Source organism: Emiliania huxleyi, assembly GCF_000372725.1.
Source record: "Emiliania huxleyi CCMP1516 unplaced genomic scaffold EMIHUscaffold_96, whole genome shotgun sequence".
Taxonomy (NCBI): Eukaryota; Haptophyta; order Isochrysidales; family Noelaerhabdaceae; genus Emiliania; species Emiliania huxleyi.
In genome coordinates, this window is record NW_005194878.1 from 7,287 (window position 1) to 25,417 (window position 18,131).

General features: G+C 65.8%; 6 protein-coding genes across 6 annotated transcripts; 2 read left to right on the plus strand and 4 right to left on the minus strand.

Annotated features, from left to right (window-relative positions):
* Window positions 1-69: 69 nt before the first annotated feature.
* On the minus strand, window positions 70-2,532 carry EMIHUDRAFT_439223 (hypothetical protein). The gene is made up of 4 exons (XM_005756567.1): window positions 1,758-2,532; window positions 1,073-1,195; window positions 506-575; window positions 70-465 (listed from the first exon to the last, which is right to left on the minus strand). The coding sequence occupies exons 1-3, from the start codon at window positions 2,484-2,486 to the stop codon at window positions 510-512; spliced, it is 918 nt and encodes a 305-aa protein (XP_005756624.1). The 5' UTR covers window positions 2,487-2,532; the 3' UTR covers window positions 70-465; window positions 506-509.
* Window positions 2,533-3,056: 524 nt separating this feature from the next.
* Window positions 3,057-5,155, minus strand: EMIHUDRAFT_221272 (hypothetical protein; the record flags this gene model as incomplete). The annotated part of the gene is made up of 3 exons (XM_005756568.1): window positions 3,057-3,080; window positions 3,851-3,915; window positions 4,021-5,155. The coding sequence occupies 3 exons, from the start codon at window positions 5,153-5,155 to the stop codon at window positions 3,057-3,059; spliced, it is 1,224 nt and encodes a 407-aa protein (XP_005756625.1).
* A 1,335-nt stretch (window positions 5,156-6,490) lies between these two features.
* On the minus strand, window positions 6,491-7,273 carry EMIHUDRAFT_107807 (hypothetical protein; the record flags this gene model as incomplete). The annotated part of the gene is made up of 1 exon (XM_005756569.1): window positions 6,491-7,273. The coding sequence occupies one exon, from the start codon at window positions 7,271-7,273 to the stop codon at window positions 6,491-6,493; it is 783 nt and encodes a 260-aa protein (XP_005756626.1).
* Window positions 7,274-8,679: 1,406 nt separating this feature from the next.
* Window positions 8,680-10,201, minus strand: EMIHUDRAFT_466238 (hypothetical protein; the record flags this gene model as incomplete). The annotated part of the gene is made up of 1 exon (XM_005756570.1): window positions 8,680-10,201. A coding segment is annotated over one exon (1,381 nt), but the record flags the coding sequence as incomplete, so codon positions are not given.
* A 6,080-nt stretch (window positions 10,202-16,281) lies between these two features.
* On the plus strand, window positions 16,282-16,899 carry EMIHUDRAFT_56930 (hypothetical protein; the record flags this gene model as incomplete). The annotated part of the gene is made up of 1 exon (XM_005756571.1): window positions 16,282-16,899. A coding segment is annotated over one exon (618 nt), but the record flags the coding sequence as incomplete, so codon positions are not given.
* Window positions 16,900-17,812: 913 nt separating this feature from the next.
* EMIHUDRAFT_59939 (hypothetical protein) lies at window positions 17,813-18,079 on the plus strand (the record flags this gene model as incomplete). Its single annotated transcript, XM_005756572.1, has 1 exon — window positions 17,813-18,079. A coding segment is annotated over one exon (267 nt), but the record flags the coding sequence as incomplete, so codon positions are not given.
* Window positions 18,080-18,131: the final 52 nt, after the last annotated feature.

Sequence of the window (18,131 nt, forward strand, 5' to 3'; positions counted from 1 at the left end):
GACGGGGGGGGGGGGGATTGGACAACCGGACACGTGGTTGGCGTGCACCTGCGCGCGCCCAATGCCTCTGTGCCATGTGCGTGCGCGCGTCTGAGGAGCGTGAGCGTCTGAGCGTGCGTGCGTGCGTGCGTGCGTGCGTGCGTGCGTGCGTGCGTGCGTGCGTGCGTGCGTGCGTGCGTGCGTGCGCGCGTGCGTGCGCGCGTGCGTGCGTGTGTCGGTCCCTGTGGCGGGCGCCTGCCGCTGCGGCCGCCTCAAGGATGGGCGGGAGGAGGGCAAGGGACGCCCCGCCCTTGCCCGCCGCGAGCAAGTTCGCCGCCAGCCGCAGTGCAAACATCGCCTTTGGGCGCCGCCAAAGCCGGAGGTGAAACCTCATCCAGCCATCCATGCATTCATTCATGCACTCATGCATGCATTCATGCATGCACCCATCCATCCATCCATTCATCCATTCATTCATGCATGCACCCATCCATCCATTCATTCATCCATTCATTCATGCATGCACTCAATCAAGTCGCCTCGACGCCGCCAAAGTCCGACGAGCGTAGCGCGTCGAGTACCGCCGCGGGCCCCGCCTGCAGGGCTCTCTAGGTACCGTGGGGGAGGGGAGGGTGGGTTCGGGTACCGTGGGGTAGGGAGGGTGGGATCGGGTACCGTGGGGTAGGGGAGGGTGGGTTCGGGTACCGTGGGGCAGAGGAGGGTGGGTTCGGGTACCGTGGGGTAGGGGAGGGTGGGTTCGGGTACCGTGGGGTAGGGGAGGGTGGGTTCGGGTACCGTGGGGTAGGGAGGGTGGGTTCGGGTACCGTGGGGTAGAGGAGGGTGGGTTCGGGTACCGTGGGGTAGGGGAGGGTGCGTTCGGGTACCGTGGGGTAGGGAGGGTGGGTTCGGGTACCGTGGGGTAGGGGAGGGTGCGTTCGGGTACCGTGGGGTAGGGGAGGGTGGGTTCGGGTACCGTGGGGTAGGGGAGGGTGCGTTCGGGTACCGTGGGGTAGGGGAGGGTGGGTTCGGGTACCGTGGGGCAGAGAAGGGTGGGTTCGGGTACCGTGGGGTAGGGGAGGGTGCGTTCGGGTACCTCGCCGCCCTCCGAGCCTCCCGCCCCAGGCGCCTCGCCCGCCCCCGCCCCGCCCCGCCCCTCGCCAAAGCTCGCCGCGTCCGCCCACGCGTCCCAACAAGGCGACGCCGCGTGCCGCAGCACCTGCGGGGGGCGCAGGAGGAGCACACAGACTCGGCGAAGGGGGGGCGAGACTCTCTGTGTCTCTGTGTCTGTGTCTATGTCTCCCTCTCTGTCTGTCTGTCTGTCTGTCTGTCTGTCTCTCTCTCTGCGCGCCCCCCCTCCCCTCCCTGCGACTCTCTGCCCGGCTGCCTGTCTCTATCTGTCTGTCTCCGCCTGTCTCTGTCTGTCTCTGTGAGAGGGAGAGGCAAACAGAGACACCTCTCTCTCTCTGCCTCTTCCCTCTCACACTCTCCCGTCGCGCCCTCTCTCTCCGTCTCTCTCGGCGGCCTACCACCGGCGCGGCGTGACGACCCTCCCCCGCTCGCAGCGACACCGCCCGCGCCTCCCCCCTCTCCGCGCCGCCACGCTCGCGCCGCTGCTGCGAGCGCCTGTGCCCGTGTGACTCCTCTCCTCTCCACGTCTACGCGTCTTTGCTCGCCACGCCTCGGACAAGGCCTTGGTGACGTCGGCGATGCTTGGCTTGGCTCCTCTTCCGTCTCCCTCCCTCCCTACCCCCCCCCCCTCCCCCCCCCTCCCCCCTCACCGCTAGCCGAAGCAGATCGAGCGCCGGCCAGCGCCGCCCCGACGGCCACGAAAGGGCGAGCAGTGCGGCCGAGATGCCGTCCTCGACTCCGCCTGTGTCGCCCTCGCCCGCGTCGCCGCCCGCGTTTGCGGCGACGCTGTCGCAGAGCCGCGCCAGCGCCCGCTCCCTCTGCTCCGGCAGCGCCGCCGCGTGGCCCTCCCCCCGCAGCGCGCCGCTCACCTCGAGCAGCTTTCGCTTGATGGCGGCGGCCTTGCCATCGTCAAACTTCATCAGCACTCGCACGGGCACCAGGCCGGCCCCCGGCGGCGCACTCGACGCGCCAGCCGCCGCGGGCGGTGGCGCCGTCGGCGCAGGTGCGGGCGGCGGCAGAGCCGGCAGAGCCGGCGCCGCGGATTGCGCCGGCCGGTTGCTGCGGTGGCGCGCCAGGAAGGCCTCGAGCTTGGGGAGGTTGGCGCCGACGAGCTCAAAGACGCGCTCGGCGCCGCGGTAGACGTGGAACGTCGGCATCGCGCGCACGCCCGCAAAGTCGCGCACGTCCTCCGCAACGTCGACATCCACCTTGACGAAGAGCGCCACGTCCGAGAACGTCGCCGCCATCTGCTCAAAGTGGGGCGCGACGAGCTTGCACGGGCCACACCACTGGGCATAAAAGTCAACCACGACCACGCGGGGCAGCGACGAGGTGGCCACCTCGAGTAGCTCGCGCAGGGAGCGGATCTCTCGCGGCATAGGGCTCTTTTTGTTCGAGCCACTCGGTGGGTGGTTCCTCCTTTACCTCTCCCTCCGCCGAGACACTGCACGGCGCGCAGGGTTCCAACTTTTTCCGCGGTATGGGTTTTATTTCCTGTCGCATGGTTAAACGCAAAACCCCGGTATTCATGGTCTGGGTGTACATGTAAAGCCAGGGGTTTTGTTTTGAGCTAGCCTTCGATCGATGTTATGAAACAAGTATAGTAAGTAAGGTCATGCATGGCTGAGGTAGGTAGGTATGCACAAGGCTCACGGCTTGGGTATAAGGCCATGGCTTGGGCTTGGGGGTGTCTCCTTGGGCCATGGCTTGGGGGTGTCTCCGTGGGGGTACTCCATGGCTTGGTGAGAAGTAATCGTTTGGGGGGGGGCGTTGGAATGCGGAGATCCTCTGTGGTGCCCCCCTTGGCACTTTACTCTCTGTCTCACACGAGACGCCGCGAGTCGGCTGGCTGTACGGCTTCTCATCGATATAGAAGGCAAATCCCGCCGTTGCAACTGCCATGTCGGGCAGGTCGGCGGCTGCAGCTCTCGCCTCGCTGGCGGCGCAGTCTAGTGCCGCGGCTCCCAACTCTCCTGCGGGCTTGGTATGTGTGTGTGTGCGGCTGTTGCGGCGGGCGGCTTGCTGCTCGCGGCGATGGCGAAAAACTCGTCTCGTAGCACACCAAGAGCTTATGCTCTGGCGAGATGTGAGGCGCATGCGCCCAGGTGCCAGGACCAGGAGGGGAGGGCGCATGCGTAACGACGCTGCTAGAGATGCCTTTCGGGGCCCGGGGGATGCGGTTGGGAGTGGGATCGGCAGTGGTGGTGAAGCGCGGGCGGAATGGGTGTGTGCGTGGGATGGAGCGGGACGCGGGCGGGAGAGGGCAGACACGGGTTGGAGAGCAGAGGCGTTTGCGGAACAGAGCGCGGGTCGAGGGACACGTTGGTGGTGTGCGAGGCGGCCGCGGCAAGGAGGGAACGGGAGAGGCCTCCTCTCGCGCCGAGCGGTGACACTGGTTGGCTTGCGGGAGTCGGGAGCCTCTCGGGCGGGGCCGGGGGACGTGTGCGCGCCGTGTGTGTAGCCCCACCCCCAGGATCCAGACGCGTGGGAAAGGAGGATTTGAGGTATGGCTCATGTATGGGAGTGCCGTCTACCTAGTCCACGTGTCTCCCTTCTTACCTCATACATATTGCCCCGCGCTTGGCAGCGCACGTACCGGGCTTAGCGAGCGACAGCGGACACACAGTGGATTGGATACAGTGGATCGAGCAAGCGAGTGATACAGCACATCAACTCAAAGGGCGGGCCCGATGGAGATCTCGCCCCCTTGGGCGCGTTTGGCCTTCGGCGCCCAACACGCCACCTTGTATGCATAGAGGATGCTCACGAGGACGAGCGCGATGAGCGCCACGCCGCCTGCCGTAGCTCCTGCGACGATACCGACGGGCACGCCGTCGCCGGCCGGCGGCGGCGGCGAGGGTGAGCCAAGTGGTGGCGGTGCCCTGAGCGCGGTGACGGTGTCAGCTGCCGCACCCCAGAGGAAGGTGCTGAGGCAGCGCACGCTGCCGCCCATGATGGCGACAGCGCGCGCATCGACCCCGACGACTGCTAGTGGGCGGTCGGCGTGCTCGGCGACGAGAGCGAGGGCCTCAGAATCCGCCGGTGCGCCGAAGGTCGGGACGTAGATTGCATACCGCGTCCGCGCAAAGTTCACGTAGACGCCCTCGGCGCTCTCAAACCCGTCCTTCCAGACGTCGGACGAAGGGTAGTACGGGAAGGGCACAATGTTCACATCGTCGCCAAAGGCGGCAGCCAGGCGTGCCGCGAAGAGCGCGAAGGTGGAGGGGTCTGAGAAGTTTGACAGTGCGAGGGTCGAGGGGGCGAGCCAGTTGCAGATGCCGTCGACATGGCCGAGGCGCGGCGCGCTCGGCTCCTCGGGAACGATGGCGACGGTCACGTTGATCCCGCTGGCGTTTGTGGGGGAGAGGGCCTCGGCGAGCAGGCGCTCGAGGACGCTTTTGGCATGCTCCAGATCGGCGGAGGTGATGGCTGGCGCGCCCGCGTACGGATCGGCCGCGCCCATGGGGCGCGGCGGTAGGCCGTCAGCGCTGAGGCTCAGACGGCCAACCAGCCACGGGTTGTCGCGCAGCACTCGCTCGGTCACGACAGCGCGTCGGGTCGTCGGCTCCCAAACAATGCCTCCGCCGTCCAACACCAGAGAGTCAGCCCTCATCTCGCAAGCATCCTTGAGGCACGGGTACGGTCCATTCCCGGAGAGTAGCGAGACCTCGCCACGGGGCCAGATCTGCTCCACAAAGCGCCGAGCGCTGTGGTCAATCCAGCTGATTTCTTGCTGGTTTAGGTACATGGGGCGGTAGCCAAAGCGGACGAGTGTCGTATCGGAAAGCTGCGTCACGAAGAAGTCCCTGATCCAAATGTCGTCGAGAACACCAACGATCGCGTCATTCAGGCCGTACTCCTCGGAGAGGTCGCGCCGTGTGCGATTGTCAGCAACGACATAGAGTTGTTCGCCGGCGCCAGCGGCCGCCTCGAAGAATGTGTTCACGAAGCTGTATATTGCGCTGCGCTTGCTGTCGTAGTACCCGTAGTGGTGTGCTGGTGGGCTGAGCAGGATGAGCGCCTCACAGCAAGCGGTGAGGGCGAGCATGAGGCTCGCATACCTGCGGTCAGGGCGAGCATTTTTTCCAGGGCGAGCATGAGGCTGGAGAGTCCGCGTGTGACCTTGTCGCGATAAAAGTGCCACGAAGCGCTATTTCCTGCTCTCAGCTCACCACCTCGCCTTCTCTGTCGCTCTCCTGGCCCAGGCCCATCAGTATCAGGTCTGAGCTGTCCCAAACCGCACTTACCTCGGGTCTTCAAGCTCACACCGGCTCGTGATGCCACGGAGAGGGCTCGAGATTGTGCCCGGTGGACCCCATCCGAGCCGATTGCGAGGGCATTACGGAGGTCATTGTCGGCGCCACCGACCGTGAAATGTCCCGACCCACAGCCCTCATGCACTAGGCTCATGGATGCAGTCATAATATGTAGGCCTTGTCTCCCGAAGTTTGGAGCAATAGCCGCAAATAGTACTTTTTGGCACTTCATCGCGACACGTCCAGGTGCCGACAAAGCGGCTTCCCAGCTCACCACCTCGCCTTCTCTGTCGCTCTCCTGGCCCAGGCCCATCAGCAGCAAGTCTGAGCCGTCCCAAACCGCACTTATCTTGGGTGATGAAGCTCACTCTGGCTCATACCACGGCTCTGCAGCCTCACACACGCCCGTTTCAGCCACAGACACCGCCGGCACGCACTCCCACTTCACACACGCTCAAGCACAACCCCATCAAAGCACATCCCTGCTCAGAATGGGCAAGGGCTACCACCTGGTGACCCTGGTAGCCTCTGGCTCGCCACTGCACTCGGCTCCTCTGCAGCGGTCTCGGCTCTCGCCACGACAGCACGCCGACGGCAAGCTTTGACGCCCGTCTGGTGGACCTGCTGTGGCCAGAGCCGCCCCTGACATGCAGCTCGCACCATGACTCGACACCGGGCCCGCTCAGCTTGGTCGTGGCGGCGTGTGTGAAGGATGCGCGGCCGAGCCGCTGGCTGGCGCCGCTTGAGCGTCCGAGATGGCCGCAGCAGAGGCCACGCGTCGCGCCGCCGGCCAATCCCAGCCTCTCGGCGGTGGAGTTGGTCGAGCTGGCGGGCGGAGAGCCGCCAAGAGGGCAGCAGCGGAGCGTGAGAGGCCGTGCGAGCTTGCGCGAAGAGAGCGCTAGCGCTCTGTTCGATTTCAATAGGCGGCCTACCTTGGCCTTTAAACGAATCCTCAGCTTTTACGGCTCTAGTGAAGGTCAGTTTGTTTGTGCACCCGCACCCATTTCTTTCTTACAGCCGGGGCGGTGGGGGGACAGGGGGGTCGTCGAGAGGCGAGACTCGCACTCACAAGGTCTCACGTACGGTACATTAACGACCCCAACTTCTCGCGGCGAGGCGGCGTGGGCTCAGGCCCCCCGCATGACGGGCACGATCACCTTGGCGAGGAACTCGCGTCCGATGCCCGGGCAGCCCCACAGGTACTCGAGCGTCGCGATCTTGTGCTGGTGGGCCAGGGCGTCTCTCGGCGAGGCCGCGGCGCGAAACGGACTCGACGCGTGGGCGAGGTTGGCTCCGCCGGCGAGGGCGATGAGGACGGCGGCGATGAGGACGACGCACGACGCGACGATGACGGCGCCGCGCAACGACCAAGCCGCCGCCTCCGCCGGGGCGAAGGCGAGCGCCCGCTCAAAGGCGACGCGCTCACGCAGCATCGCGGCCACCTCTTTGTGGCTGAGGGCAGTGACGTCGACGCCGTCGACGCGCTGCAGCAGCATGCCCGGCCGCACGAGATGAGCCAGCGGCGACGCCGGCTGGATCGACGCAACGGACACGCCCGTAGCGCCGCTGGTTAGCGTCAGCCACAGAGGGCCGGGCGGGACGACGACAGAGCCATCGCGCTCGAACGTCGTCGGCGCCTCACGCCGAAAAAAGAGCTCCCGCTCAACTTCGGCGTGATCTTGGAGGAATTGCACGGCGCCGCTCGTGGAGCACTGCTGCTCCTGTGTTGCGCTGCCGAACAGCGACCACCCCACGGCGACCTTGCCTTCTGCGATGCTTCCACTCGCGACGGCAGCCACGGTCGCACCGTTGAACGTCAGGCCTATGTCGCCGGGTGGCAACTTGATCCGGACAAAGCCCTCGTCCTCCTCCTGCAGGTCGCGCAAGAATTTGTTCTTGTGCCACGGCATGACACAGAGCTCAGAGGGCAAACCAGCAGGGCAAACCCAACTCGACCAGAGGGGGACCCGAACACCAGCGAAAAAGAAAAATAAAAAATGTTTTATATGATTAGAGTGCGGGAGTGCGAAATTTTGTCTTTGGAAATTCTCACCGAGTAAGATTCTCTTTAAGGCCACGCGCTGGTCGACGGTGCTGTGGACGATCGTCTCCGCCGGCATCTCCTCCGCCGCGCCGGACGCAACGGGCTACCTCCTTATCGTCTCATTCGACATCGCTACGGCCGGTGCGCTCATCCCGATGTTCGTCGCCGTCTACTGGCCGACGTGCAACCCGATCGCCGTCTTTTGCTGCTTCGTCTCCGGCTCGCTCACGCGTATCATCCTCGAGTTTGCGCTGCCCAAGGACGGGTCGCTCGTCATCGCGGGGGAGTTTGCCGAGACGAGCGGCGCGGGGATATACGGCTACGACGACTTCAAGAAGTTCTCCAACTGGGACCTGGCGACCGGCGGAGAGGATGCCGTCGACTACGGCGTCGCTGGCAAGATTGAGGCATGCCCACAGAAGCGCCTCGAGGATTGGACGGGCATTGACTCCTTCCTCTCGCCCGCAATTGGCATCGTGGTCCTCCTGCTAGTGCACTTGCTGGCGCCGAAGCCGTCGCACAAGTGGTTTCAGCCCGTCTCGCACAAGGACGCGGTGGGCACGGACGAGGAGCCCGTCGGGGTGGAGATCCAGGAGCCCCGCGTGGCCCCAGATGCCTCCGCGGTGTGAGCGGCCACCGCTCCACAGGAAGCGGAAGGCTCTGCTATGCGTGTACATTTTGCAGGTGGGGCGTGCCGGCGATGCGATAGGCTCATGCAGCGATATGCTCCCTCCCAGGAGATATGAGTCTTCTCTGCTGTGTGCGGGCGACAGACTACTAGCATCGCGTTAGGGGGCCACAGCTGGAGCTAGCATGGCGTTACTTAGGGCCGAGCCCCTGGTCGAGCGGTGCTCCTTTGGGCGGCTCTCACTGTCCCTTCATTAGTGCGTTCGGCGGAGCTCCGGCCTCCGGTCGGTGCACGGTGGCCCCACTCTCTGTGATCTCTGTCTTTGTATACTCTGAACTCTCTTTTATTGTCCTCAATTATTGTCGCTACGGGGGGAGCTCCCGGCCGCGGATACTCTACTCCTGCGCTGCGCAAGCACGGGCGGGAGGGGCTTCTCCTGCGGAGTCGTGCGTGCGCGGGGCTCCTCTTTGCTTTCTTCCTGAGCCGTACTCCCTATCTACTATCAACTATCATCTCGGTTCCTGTCCTAAAGCCGTCCAGAGAAACTCTACGTCTCAGTATTTGGTGGCGGCGGGGGTGAGTGCCGCGAGGAACCACGAGGAACGTTCTGTAGACTAAAGCCGTACGTACGGCTTATTTACACTGCTGTGTTCTGACTCGTTCTCTCTTCTCTGCAGGACTAACACTGTACATCTAGATCGATCTACATCTAGGGGCGAAACCAGCTAAGAGCTAAAACACAGTGGGGCGCGCCTTGTGTCAGCACATACTACAACAACAACAAATCATGCAGTTAAGGGACGAGGCCGCTCTGCCCTTGGAGGTGGAGGACCACCGTCTTCGCGTCGGCGGCGATCCGAGGGTAGCGCGCCGTCGTGAAGGGGAGGGCCTCCCAGTAATCCCAGCACCGCGCGCGGTCGCCGCTGGGGCCGTCGGCGAGCTCGCGGCCGGGGAAGCCCACCCGGTCGAACTCGGGCCACGCAGCGCCCGCGAGCCAGCCACGCAGCGCCGCCTCGAGCTCGGCGTCGAGGCCGGCGTGGTCGGCGGCGCTGGGGCGGATCCACAGCATGCACTCGGCGTCGAAGTCCCGCTTGGTCGGCGGGTTGATGTAGCAGCAGCCCCGCACCACGCCCTCGTCGGCGGGGTCGAGCACCGTGTACGCGAAGGCGAGGCGGAGCTCGAACTCGGCCTCGTGCCGGCGCAGGTCGAACAGGTCCTCCTCGCGCGTCATCCCGTAGAACGGCCACGCGTCGCGCCGCGCGAAGACGGACTGCAGCGGGCTCCCCTCCGGCGTCAGCCCGTCGAGCACAGCCTCGTAGTCGGGGTCGACGTGTGCCGCCCGCAACGGGCGCAGAAGCAGCCGCGCCGTGCGCAGCTCCGCCGGTGGCGCCGCCGCGAGCGGTGTGGCCGCGGCCGGCGCGACCTCCTCGTCCGGCCCCGCGAGTAGCTCGTGCAGCGGCGTGGCCAGCGTGGCGCCGGGAAGCGGCGACCACCCCTCCTTGCCGAGCAAGACGAGGCGCCGCCCCTCCTCCGGACCCGCCGCCGAGCTCTCCACGCGCCAGCCCGTTGACACGCGCCCCGCCGCGAAGCAGACGCTGCCGCCCGCGCCGCGGGTGTCGCGCGCGTACCCGAACCAGTCGCCGCAGACGACGAGGAGCTCGCCGTCGCCGCGCCGCGCCGCCAGCGAGGGCCCGCCGTCGAGCTTCGCCCACTCCTCGGTGTACTGCGCGGCGTCGGGCCAAGCGTGCTCGAGCCACACGCGTTCCTCGCCCTCCACCACTTCCATGGTACCTGCGTCCTCCGTCGGGAGAGGCCTGCCCGACTCGGCGGCCCGCCAGCCCTCCACACCCGCGCTGCCCAGGTTGAAGATGGCGTGCCAACGTATCACGCCGTCCTCCAGCGTGGACACCCCTGCAAACGCCTCCGCCGCCCGGTCGGTCACAGCGGCCGATACCTCGCTCGGATCGACCGCCTGTGCTGGCCAGGGCTGCCGTTTCTCGGCCACGCGGACATCGACAAAGGCTGGCGGTGCTGACGTAGCGCACCACGACCGAGGCATCCCTGGCACCAGGAGTGCTGCTTTTGAGCCCCGGGCGGGCGATCCACCGCCGCTCCCACACGACGTCGGCAAGCTCGGCAGGCGTGCACGGCCACGAAGAGGACATTGAAGACAGGGCGAAGTAGAGCGCAGAGTATAACTGGGAGGCTGCGCGGCTCTTCGCGCGGCTCTTCGCACCTGGGCGCACCGCCTCGGCCTGCCCGTGCCGAGCGGCCCAGGTGAGCAGCGTGTCCTGCCTCTCGGTGTCGTGCCGCGCGTCGAGCTGGGCCGCGAGCGACGTGCCACGCGTCCGCCGCCCGGAGAGGAGGGCGTGCAGCGAGGCCAGGTCGCCCCAGGTCGGCGAGGCGGGTTGGGCTTGCCGCGGCGGCCAGAAGAAGAAAACACGTCCGCGTTCTGCAATTAAGGGGAAACCCGGTACTCGGAGCCAACCCTCGGAGACGTGTTATGGCCCTGCGACCGCGCACCCCCCAGGGCTAGGGCTCTCTAGCCCGTAACCCGATGCCAATCATCCGCTGGGTGTGCTTCTTAGCCCCCCGGCCCTGGATGTGCGGTGAATGACTGCACTCCAAGTGCTCCAAGTGCGGAACGTTTAATTGTTCCCTCCGCCGGAAAGAAAGAACCCTCGCCGCATGCATTCGGCCCGCGGCCGGGAGAAGCACGACAAGGGACCAGCAGCGCGCGCCAGCCGCGGTGCGGTTTCGTTGCGTCTTCGTCCCCACAAGCAAGGGGTACACCATGGTGCATGGATCGATTCCTGCTTGTGGTTGTGCTTATGCCACAGGCGAGGTCTTTCAGAATGCCGCAGCACACAGCTGTAGGGAACAACGCCTCGGAGCATGGCCAGGGCCCAGGCCTGTGCATCCCACACTGCCACACCACTGCCCGCCCGCCGCTAGACCTTGCGAGGCGCCACGGCCCGTGCCGCAGCGGGGGGCGAGGGAGCCGTCCCGTGGGCCCCTCCCCCCCTACCAGCAACGAGGGGCTCATGCAGATAACACTTAATAACACACTGGCGGCGGCGCGGCGTGCACGCGAGACGCTCATCAGAGAGTGTGGGGGGGGTGACACAGTGCACCCACACACACATATCAGAGAGCGGTCAAGACAGCGGCACTGCACGCACCGCACACCGGGGCAGAAGGAGCACGGGAAAAGAAAACGGAAACACGCAAACAGGCAGTGCTGGCCTCTCGTGGGGGCTGGGGCTCTCGCGGCAGTACAGGCTGCAAGAGGGACCATCCCGCATCCGGGGGGAAGATCGTGCGGAGCGTGATGCAGACATCATCATGCTACAGGTCCGCGCGGGATAGAGCATGGAGCGGCGGCGACCGCTACGGCCATGGGCCGCGGGGGATGGGTCCATGTCTGTGTGGATGCGGGCGCCGCAGTCGCAGCCCGGGCGGAAGGGGGCGGCGGCGGCTAGGCGGGCCAGGAACGTGCCACGCCTTAGCGGAGCATGTCATGAAAGTTGCTCCAAGTGCCGACTCCGAGGGCACGAAACGCAGACTCGACGGACGAGTCGTCCGGCATGTCGAGCGAGAGCGACACCTCGGGATCGGGGTACGGGTCGGACGCCCCGACCAAAAGTGCAGCGGGGTCAGGCTCGGAAAAGGGGGCTTGCCCCTCGCGTCGTGCGTCCAGCACCACGCCGGCCCCGCCTCCTCCTCCCGTAGTCGCAGGAGGATTGCCGCGAGGGCCGGGGGGGGTCACAGGCGGCTCGCGCGAACGAGGCGTCGGCTTCGGGCTAGCGGGGCTCGGCGCTGAGCCGCCGCCGCTCTCCGACTTCTTGCCCTCGAGAGGAGGCGTCGCCGTCGAGGGATGCGGCGGTGGCGAAGCTGCTTGCCGATCCGTCCAGCCCCAAGCGGCGGGGTGGGTGCTGGCGTGTGTGTGCGACGCGCCCGTCCGCGAGCCGCCGCCGCCGCCGCTGCCGGGCTGGTCAGGTGCAAGAGCATCTTCCATGAGCGCCGCAACGCCGCCGACTGCTGCGTTCGGCCGGCGTGCCTTCTTTGGAGACGGCGTGTCGTGGCTCGCCTCGTTTTCCGACCTCATATCGACGTCATTAACTCCAGACCAGTGCGATAGGTGGCTCGGGAGTCCACGTGCGCATCCCTTCTTGACTTTTCCTACTCTTCTTGGCGCCCTCAACAGTACCTTCTGGGCGTTTGGTCGGCCCTCCCACCGACGCACTCTCGAGCGCGCGCGCCCTGGCTCTCTCTCTCTGCGCCTCCTTTGTTCTACTGGCCCGTCCCGCGACATGCAGTCATGCAGACGCACGCACACCGTACCACACGGGCGCCCCGCGGCGGGCGTGCACGCGGGCCGCCTCCACCAACCACCAATACGAGCGTCACTTTGTACCAACCCCCCCTAGTTCGTGGGGACCCCCCCGCCGGTCGGTGGTCTGCCCCCGAGGTGGACCGGACCCCCCCTCCGGTCGGTCGCTCTCTCGGCGGCGGGAGGTGTGACGACCGACCCCCCCCTCGGTCGGTGTCCTTGCCGTGAGACCCCTCAAACGCTAGAGAGAGAACGCTCTTTCTCCCTAATGACTGCACTCCAAGTGCTCCAAGTGCTGAGAGAGAATTCTTGATACGAAACCACGACGACACACACCTGTCGACTCGCATCGGTTGCCTCCATGAACGGCGGAGCTATTCTCGCGCCCACACCACACCTGGCTCCAACGTGGACACGCCCATAGCTGGGGACACTACTAGGTCACGCATGGCATCACAGAAGTTTTATCTCTGGGCCCCGAAAGGCATCTCTAGCAGTGTCGTTACACATGCTCCCTCCCCTCCTGGGCGCATGTGCCTCACGTCTCGCCAGAGCATAAGCCCTTGGCGTGTGGCGAGACGAGTTTTTCGCCATGCAGCGAGCAGCAAGCCGCCCGCCGCAAACAGCCGGAGGCATCGTCACGGCACTGGCTGCGCCGCGCTCCCGCACCCGTCGACGAAGCTCCCCCCGCGGAAGACCGCGCGTAGCGACGCCTTCACGATCGAGATGAGCGCGCTCGAGGCTCGCCCACCTACTGCCCCTGAGAGTTGGTTATGAGTGGGATCAGCTCCCCCCCTTGGGATCGAAGCTTCCACGACCTCACACCCAACACCACAGGTGGGATCAGAGAGAGACTCCGCACCGGACACCGCCCGGGCACAGACTCCCTACCCATCGGATCGCACAGGGCCCCCTCGGAGCAGCCCACACACAATCACGCATCGGCAGATTGAGTGCCTGAGTCAGGCAGACAGCACAGACAAGGATGAGAGAGGAGAGAGAGAGAGAGAGGAGAGAGGAGAGGGTGAGGGTGTGTGCACACGTGTGGAGAGGGAGTGTGTCTGTGGTGGGCTGTAGTCGTACTACGTGGTTAGAACCACGCGCCCCTCAGGAGCTTAAGGTAGAGCTGAGCGTCCCAGACGCCTCGGTGCCTCCCACCGGGTGAGACCATCCGGATCTACCGAGCTCGTCCTCCGGACGCACCCGTCCCCGCGATGGCCCACGGTCCTCCGTCGCCAGGTCGAACCCCCTGCCTCCCGGTTGACCCCCCGGTCCCCGTACTCCACCATGAAATAAACTCAAAGTCCACCACAGCCACCAGCCTCCACCTCCACCCGCGAGCCGCCACCGCTGCCGCCCGCGACGCCGCCCGCCGCGTCAGATCGCCGCAACGCGCGCACCGAGTCGAGTCGGAGAGCCGCACCGCACCAGCAGCAGCATCTGCACCACCAGCAGCAGCAGCAGCACCACCACCACCACCAAAGAGAGAAGCGCACCTGCCCGACGCCGCCCGCCCCGTCAGATGCTTGCGACGCGCGCGTCGAGCCCAGTCTCAGAGCCTCGCCGCGCCAGCAGCAGCATATGCGCAGCAGCAGCATCATCACCACCACCAGCAGCAACAGGGAGAGGCAGTGCAGGCGCAGAAGCGCCCGCAGAGCCGCGCGCAGCGCCGCGCACGCCACGCTGCGGACTGTCGGACGAGCGCAGCGCATGTCGGCGGCGAGCCGCGTCGCCAGCCGTCTCGCGAGAGAGCCGCGCCGCCGCGTGCGCGCAGCAGCCACCGCGGCAGAGGCGAGCCGCGGCGACGTCCGCACTAACGGATAACGGCCATTGGCGGTTTTTCAGGACTCTCTCTCTCTCTCTCTCTCTCTCTCTCTCCAAGTGCTCTCCCTCCTTCTCGCGAACCGCCACGGGCGCCTCGAAATCGCCGGTTTTCACTATAAAAACTAGTTACGCAGCCAAGCGCCAAGGAGTTTTGTTTGACTTCTTCGCCGAGGCCCGAGCAAGCAAGCCCGACCCCACACATCTATGTGGAGCATCTACGCAGTCGCAGGCCTGGTCCTGCTTGCCGTCGCTTTGTACAAGCTCTGGCCGCGCTCAAGCGGCTCGTCAACGGGTACACAAACAGTGTGTCGCCGGCGAAGCTAATTAATCGTATGGACGACGACGACCAGAGCGTGGACATGGACAAGCTCGTGTTCCGACCCAATCCTGAGCGTCTCGGTCTCGAGCTCAGCCACTCGGACGACGAGGAGTGATTAGACGGGGAGAGGGCGCTTGGTTTCTTATTGCGAGATACTAATTTATTCACAGCTGTGTTGTAACGGCGGCATGATACCAGAGCTTGGCAACCTTGCTTTCACGACCGTGAAATCAAGTACGTATTGCAAGAACGTGGGCGGAAATGCCCCCAGCCCACACGACCTTGCTGACGACACGCCAGCGCCCCTCGCGTACGTGCGCCTCAGCTCAATCACGGACGTACTTCAGACACTACGTACGTACTGTCAAAACAGGGACGTACATACATGCAAGTACGACCTTAGCCCTCAAATTTTCTCTTCGGCTCGCTCCGCTCGCTTCTGTGCGCAATAGCCGGTCCTCGCGCCGGACGTCGGCGGCTCCTGGCCCTATCCTGGCCCTAATCTACGCAGAGAACCCAGCCGGGGCGGCCGCCGTAGCCCTCGGCCCAAACGTATCCCTGGCCGTTCACCAGCGGCGCGTTCTCGGCCGCGACCTCCTCGGTCATACCTTCGGTGTCGCAGTGGTCGGTCGTGGTCCCACCGTCGGTCGTCATGCCGAGCGCGACGCGCTCCTTGTGAGCCGCGAGCCACGCTGCGATTGATGCGTCCGCGCGCTCATTCGCTTCATCCAGGCGCTTGTTGAAGTCTGCCGCCACCTTCTGCCACTGCCGCTGCCGCTGCGCCCGCAGCCGCTGCACGGTCTCGTCAGTCAGCAGCGTCTTCGACTGGCGGTCCTCGATCATGGCCGCCTGATGCCGCAAGAACCAAGCAGACCTTCGAGGGCCAGACATGGTTGGGCCAAACTGTCGCTCGAAGACACGCGGCAAATGATTGTACGGTCGTGATTTTACGGTCTTGAGAAAAAGAAGCTCCCTCGTGCAAAAAAGAATTATAGTTAAGCGCTCGGAGCACTTGTTAAGATGTACACAAACAGCGCACCCACGGCGCACCCACCCCACCCTCCCACGCCGACCACTGCTTCGTACCAACAGCCGCCCCCTTTTGGCAGACGCCAAAGGACCACATCTTGCCGGGCGCAGAACCCTTGGGCATCGTGGGTGCGATGTAGTCGTCGGTCTTGCAGCGGGAGGCGGCCCACTGCTCTGCAGTGCAGCCTTTCCACTCCGGCCGGGACTGCTTCCACGGCTGGTACGACGGCATTGCCACCTCGGGGCCGGACGCAGCCGCCTGCGGCGGCGCCGGCGCGCCCGCGGGTAGTGCCGCTGTCCGCTGGTCAGAGCCGTCTGCCGCCTCGCCCGCGCCGGCGGCCGCGGGCGCCGCTGCATCGGCGGGCGGAAAGTACGCCTGCATGGTGCAGCGCCGCTGGCGACGGCGAAGGAGGCGGAGCGTGTCTTTGCCACAGCCAATAAGAACGTGCGAGTACGGTCTTGTTTTGGGCAAAACAAGAACGTGATTGCATCACTCGCTAAGGACGTGAAAACAAGGCCTTCCCCAGGGTAAGTACGTACTTATCTCTGAAAATTTTCTTCGCGCGCTTACGCGCGCGACGAGTTCACGCCCTACGGGCGTGTGGCCTGCGGCCACTAAGGTTGCCAAGCTCTGCATGATACGGTTTTGGCGCCGCCACGATCGAGTCAGGACATCCACTTCGCCTACTGCCTCATGGCGGACGCGCAGAGCTCATGAACGCGGACGCTGGGTGTCTCGGCGTGCACGATGCGGGTGGCTCGCTCGATTTTGGCGCACGCGACAGCCTCGCAGGTGCGCTCGAGCGCTCCATGGATGCCTTCGCCCAGTGGGAGATTGAGGTGTGCTCTCTGGCGGTCCTCATGTCGAAGAAGGGCTTTCGTGTGGTGGACGAGTCACGCCGGACCTTGGAACTGCTGCCGCCGGAGCGGTATGGCGCGCTCTCCTACTGGGCCAAGTGGGCGTGCGGCAGCGCTCAGCTTGCGCTGGCCTCCAAGATCTTCACGCAGGCTGAGCTCGATGAGGTGCTCGGTGGCGCGACCGACGACGAGCGACCCAACGCGCCGCGCTTCTGCGGCGGCGAGGCAGTGCGGGTCCGTTCGGAGAAGGCCCGCGTGCGCTGGAGGCGGCCACACCTGCGCACTCCGGGCTACATCCACGGCTCCGAGGGCATCGTGGTCCGCGTCCAGGGCCCCTTTGCCAACCCGGAGGAGCTCGCGTTCTTCTCGCAAGGGCCGAAGAGGACCGACGCCTACCTGTACACCGTGCGCTTCTCCCAGCGGGCGCTGTGGAAACACTACGCGGGAGGCGCGGACGACTCGATCGACGTTGACGTGTACGAGGGTTGGCTCGAAGAGGCGGGTGGTGTCGCGGGCGGCGACGATGGCTGCGGTGGCGGCGGCTGGATCGGCCGCGGCTCGCTGCTCGTACCCGTGCCCGCGGTACACACCGCTCACGGCGGTGCACACACGCACGAGCCGCGCAGCGACACAGAGCAGCTTGCCGTCGATCGGGAGGCGGCGCACGCGGCGGCGGCGGACAAGGACGGCGCGTTCGCCGCGCTGCACGGCGCGACGGTCGAGCTGCTCGTGCGCAAGGGGGTGCTCTCTCGCGACGAGCTGCGACTGCAGGTCGAGGCGCTCGACGCGATGGCGTACGGGCAGACGATGGAGGGGGCCACACTCGTCGCCAAGGCGTGGCTGGCTAACCATAACCATAACCATAACCCTAACCCTGACCCTAGCCCTAACCCTAATCCGAGGGGGCCACACTCGTCGCCAAGGCGTGGCTAACCCTGACCCTAACCCTAACCCCAACCCTAACCCTAACCCTAACCCTGACCCTAACCCTAACCCTAATCCGAGGGGGCCACTCGTCGGCAAGGCGTGGCTCGACCCAGCCTTCAAGGAGCTCCTGCTGGCCGACCCAGCCCAGGTGTGAGAGGTCACGGAAGACCTTCACAGTAGCGACGGCTGCGCAGTCGTCGGCCTTCAACACCAGGCGCTCGTGCAGGCCGGGCTGCAGGGCGTCGTCGACGCGCGCGGCGGCATCGGCTCGACGCGCGCGGGCACGGGCGACCTCGAATACATGGGCACCCGCCTGCGCGGCGCGCCGGCGCAGGCCGTGGCGCCGATAGGAGACACGACACTCGTCGTGGTGGAGAACACGCCGACGGTGCACAGCCTCGTCGACTCGCACCTGCTCGAGGTGTGAACAGGAGGTGTGAATAGGAGCTGTGAATAGGTGCACAACCTCGTCGTGTGCACGCTCTGCTCGTGCTACCCGCGCGCGCTGCTCGGCCTGCCGCCGCGCTACTACACGTCGCGCGCCTACCGCAGCCGCGGCGTGAGCGAGCCGCGCGCCGTCCTCGCAGAGTTTGGCTGCGCACTCCCACCCACCAACACCACCGTGCGAGTGCACGACTCGACCGCCGACACTCGCTTCCTCGTGCTGCCGCAGCGCCCCGCTGGAACTGCCGGCTGGGATGAGGCGGCGCTCCGAAGGCTCGCCACGCGCGACTGTCTCGTCGGCGTCGCTCTGCCCCGTGTGTGTGTGCCGCCGCCGCCGCCGCCGCCGTCCTCGCCCGCCAAAA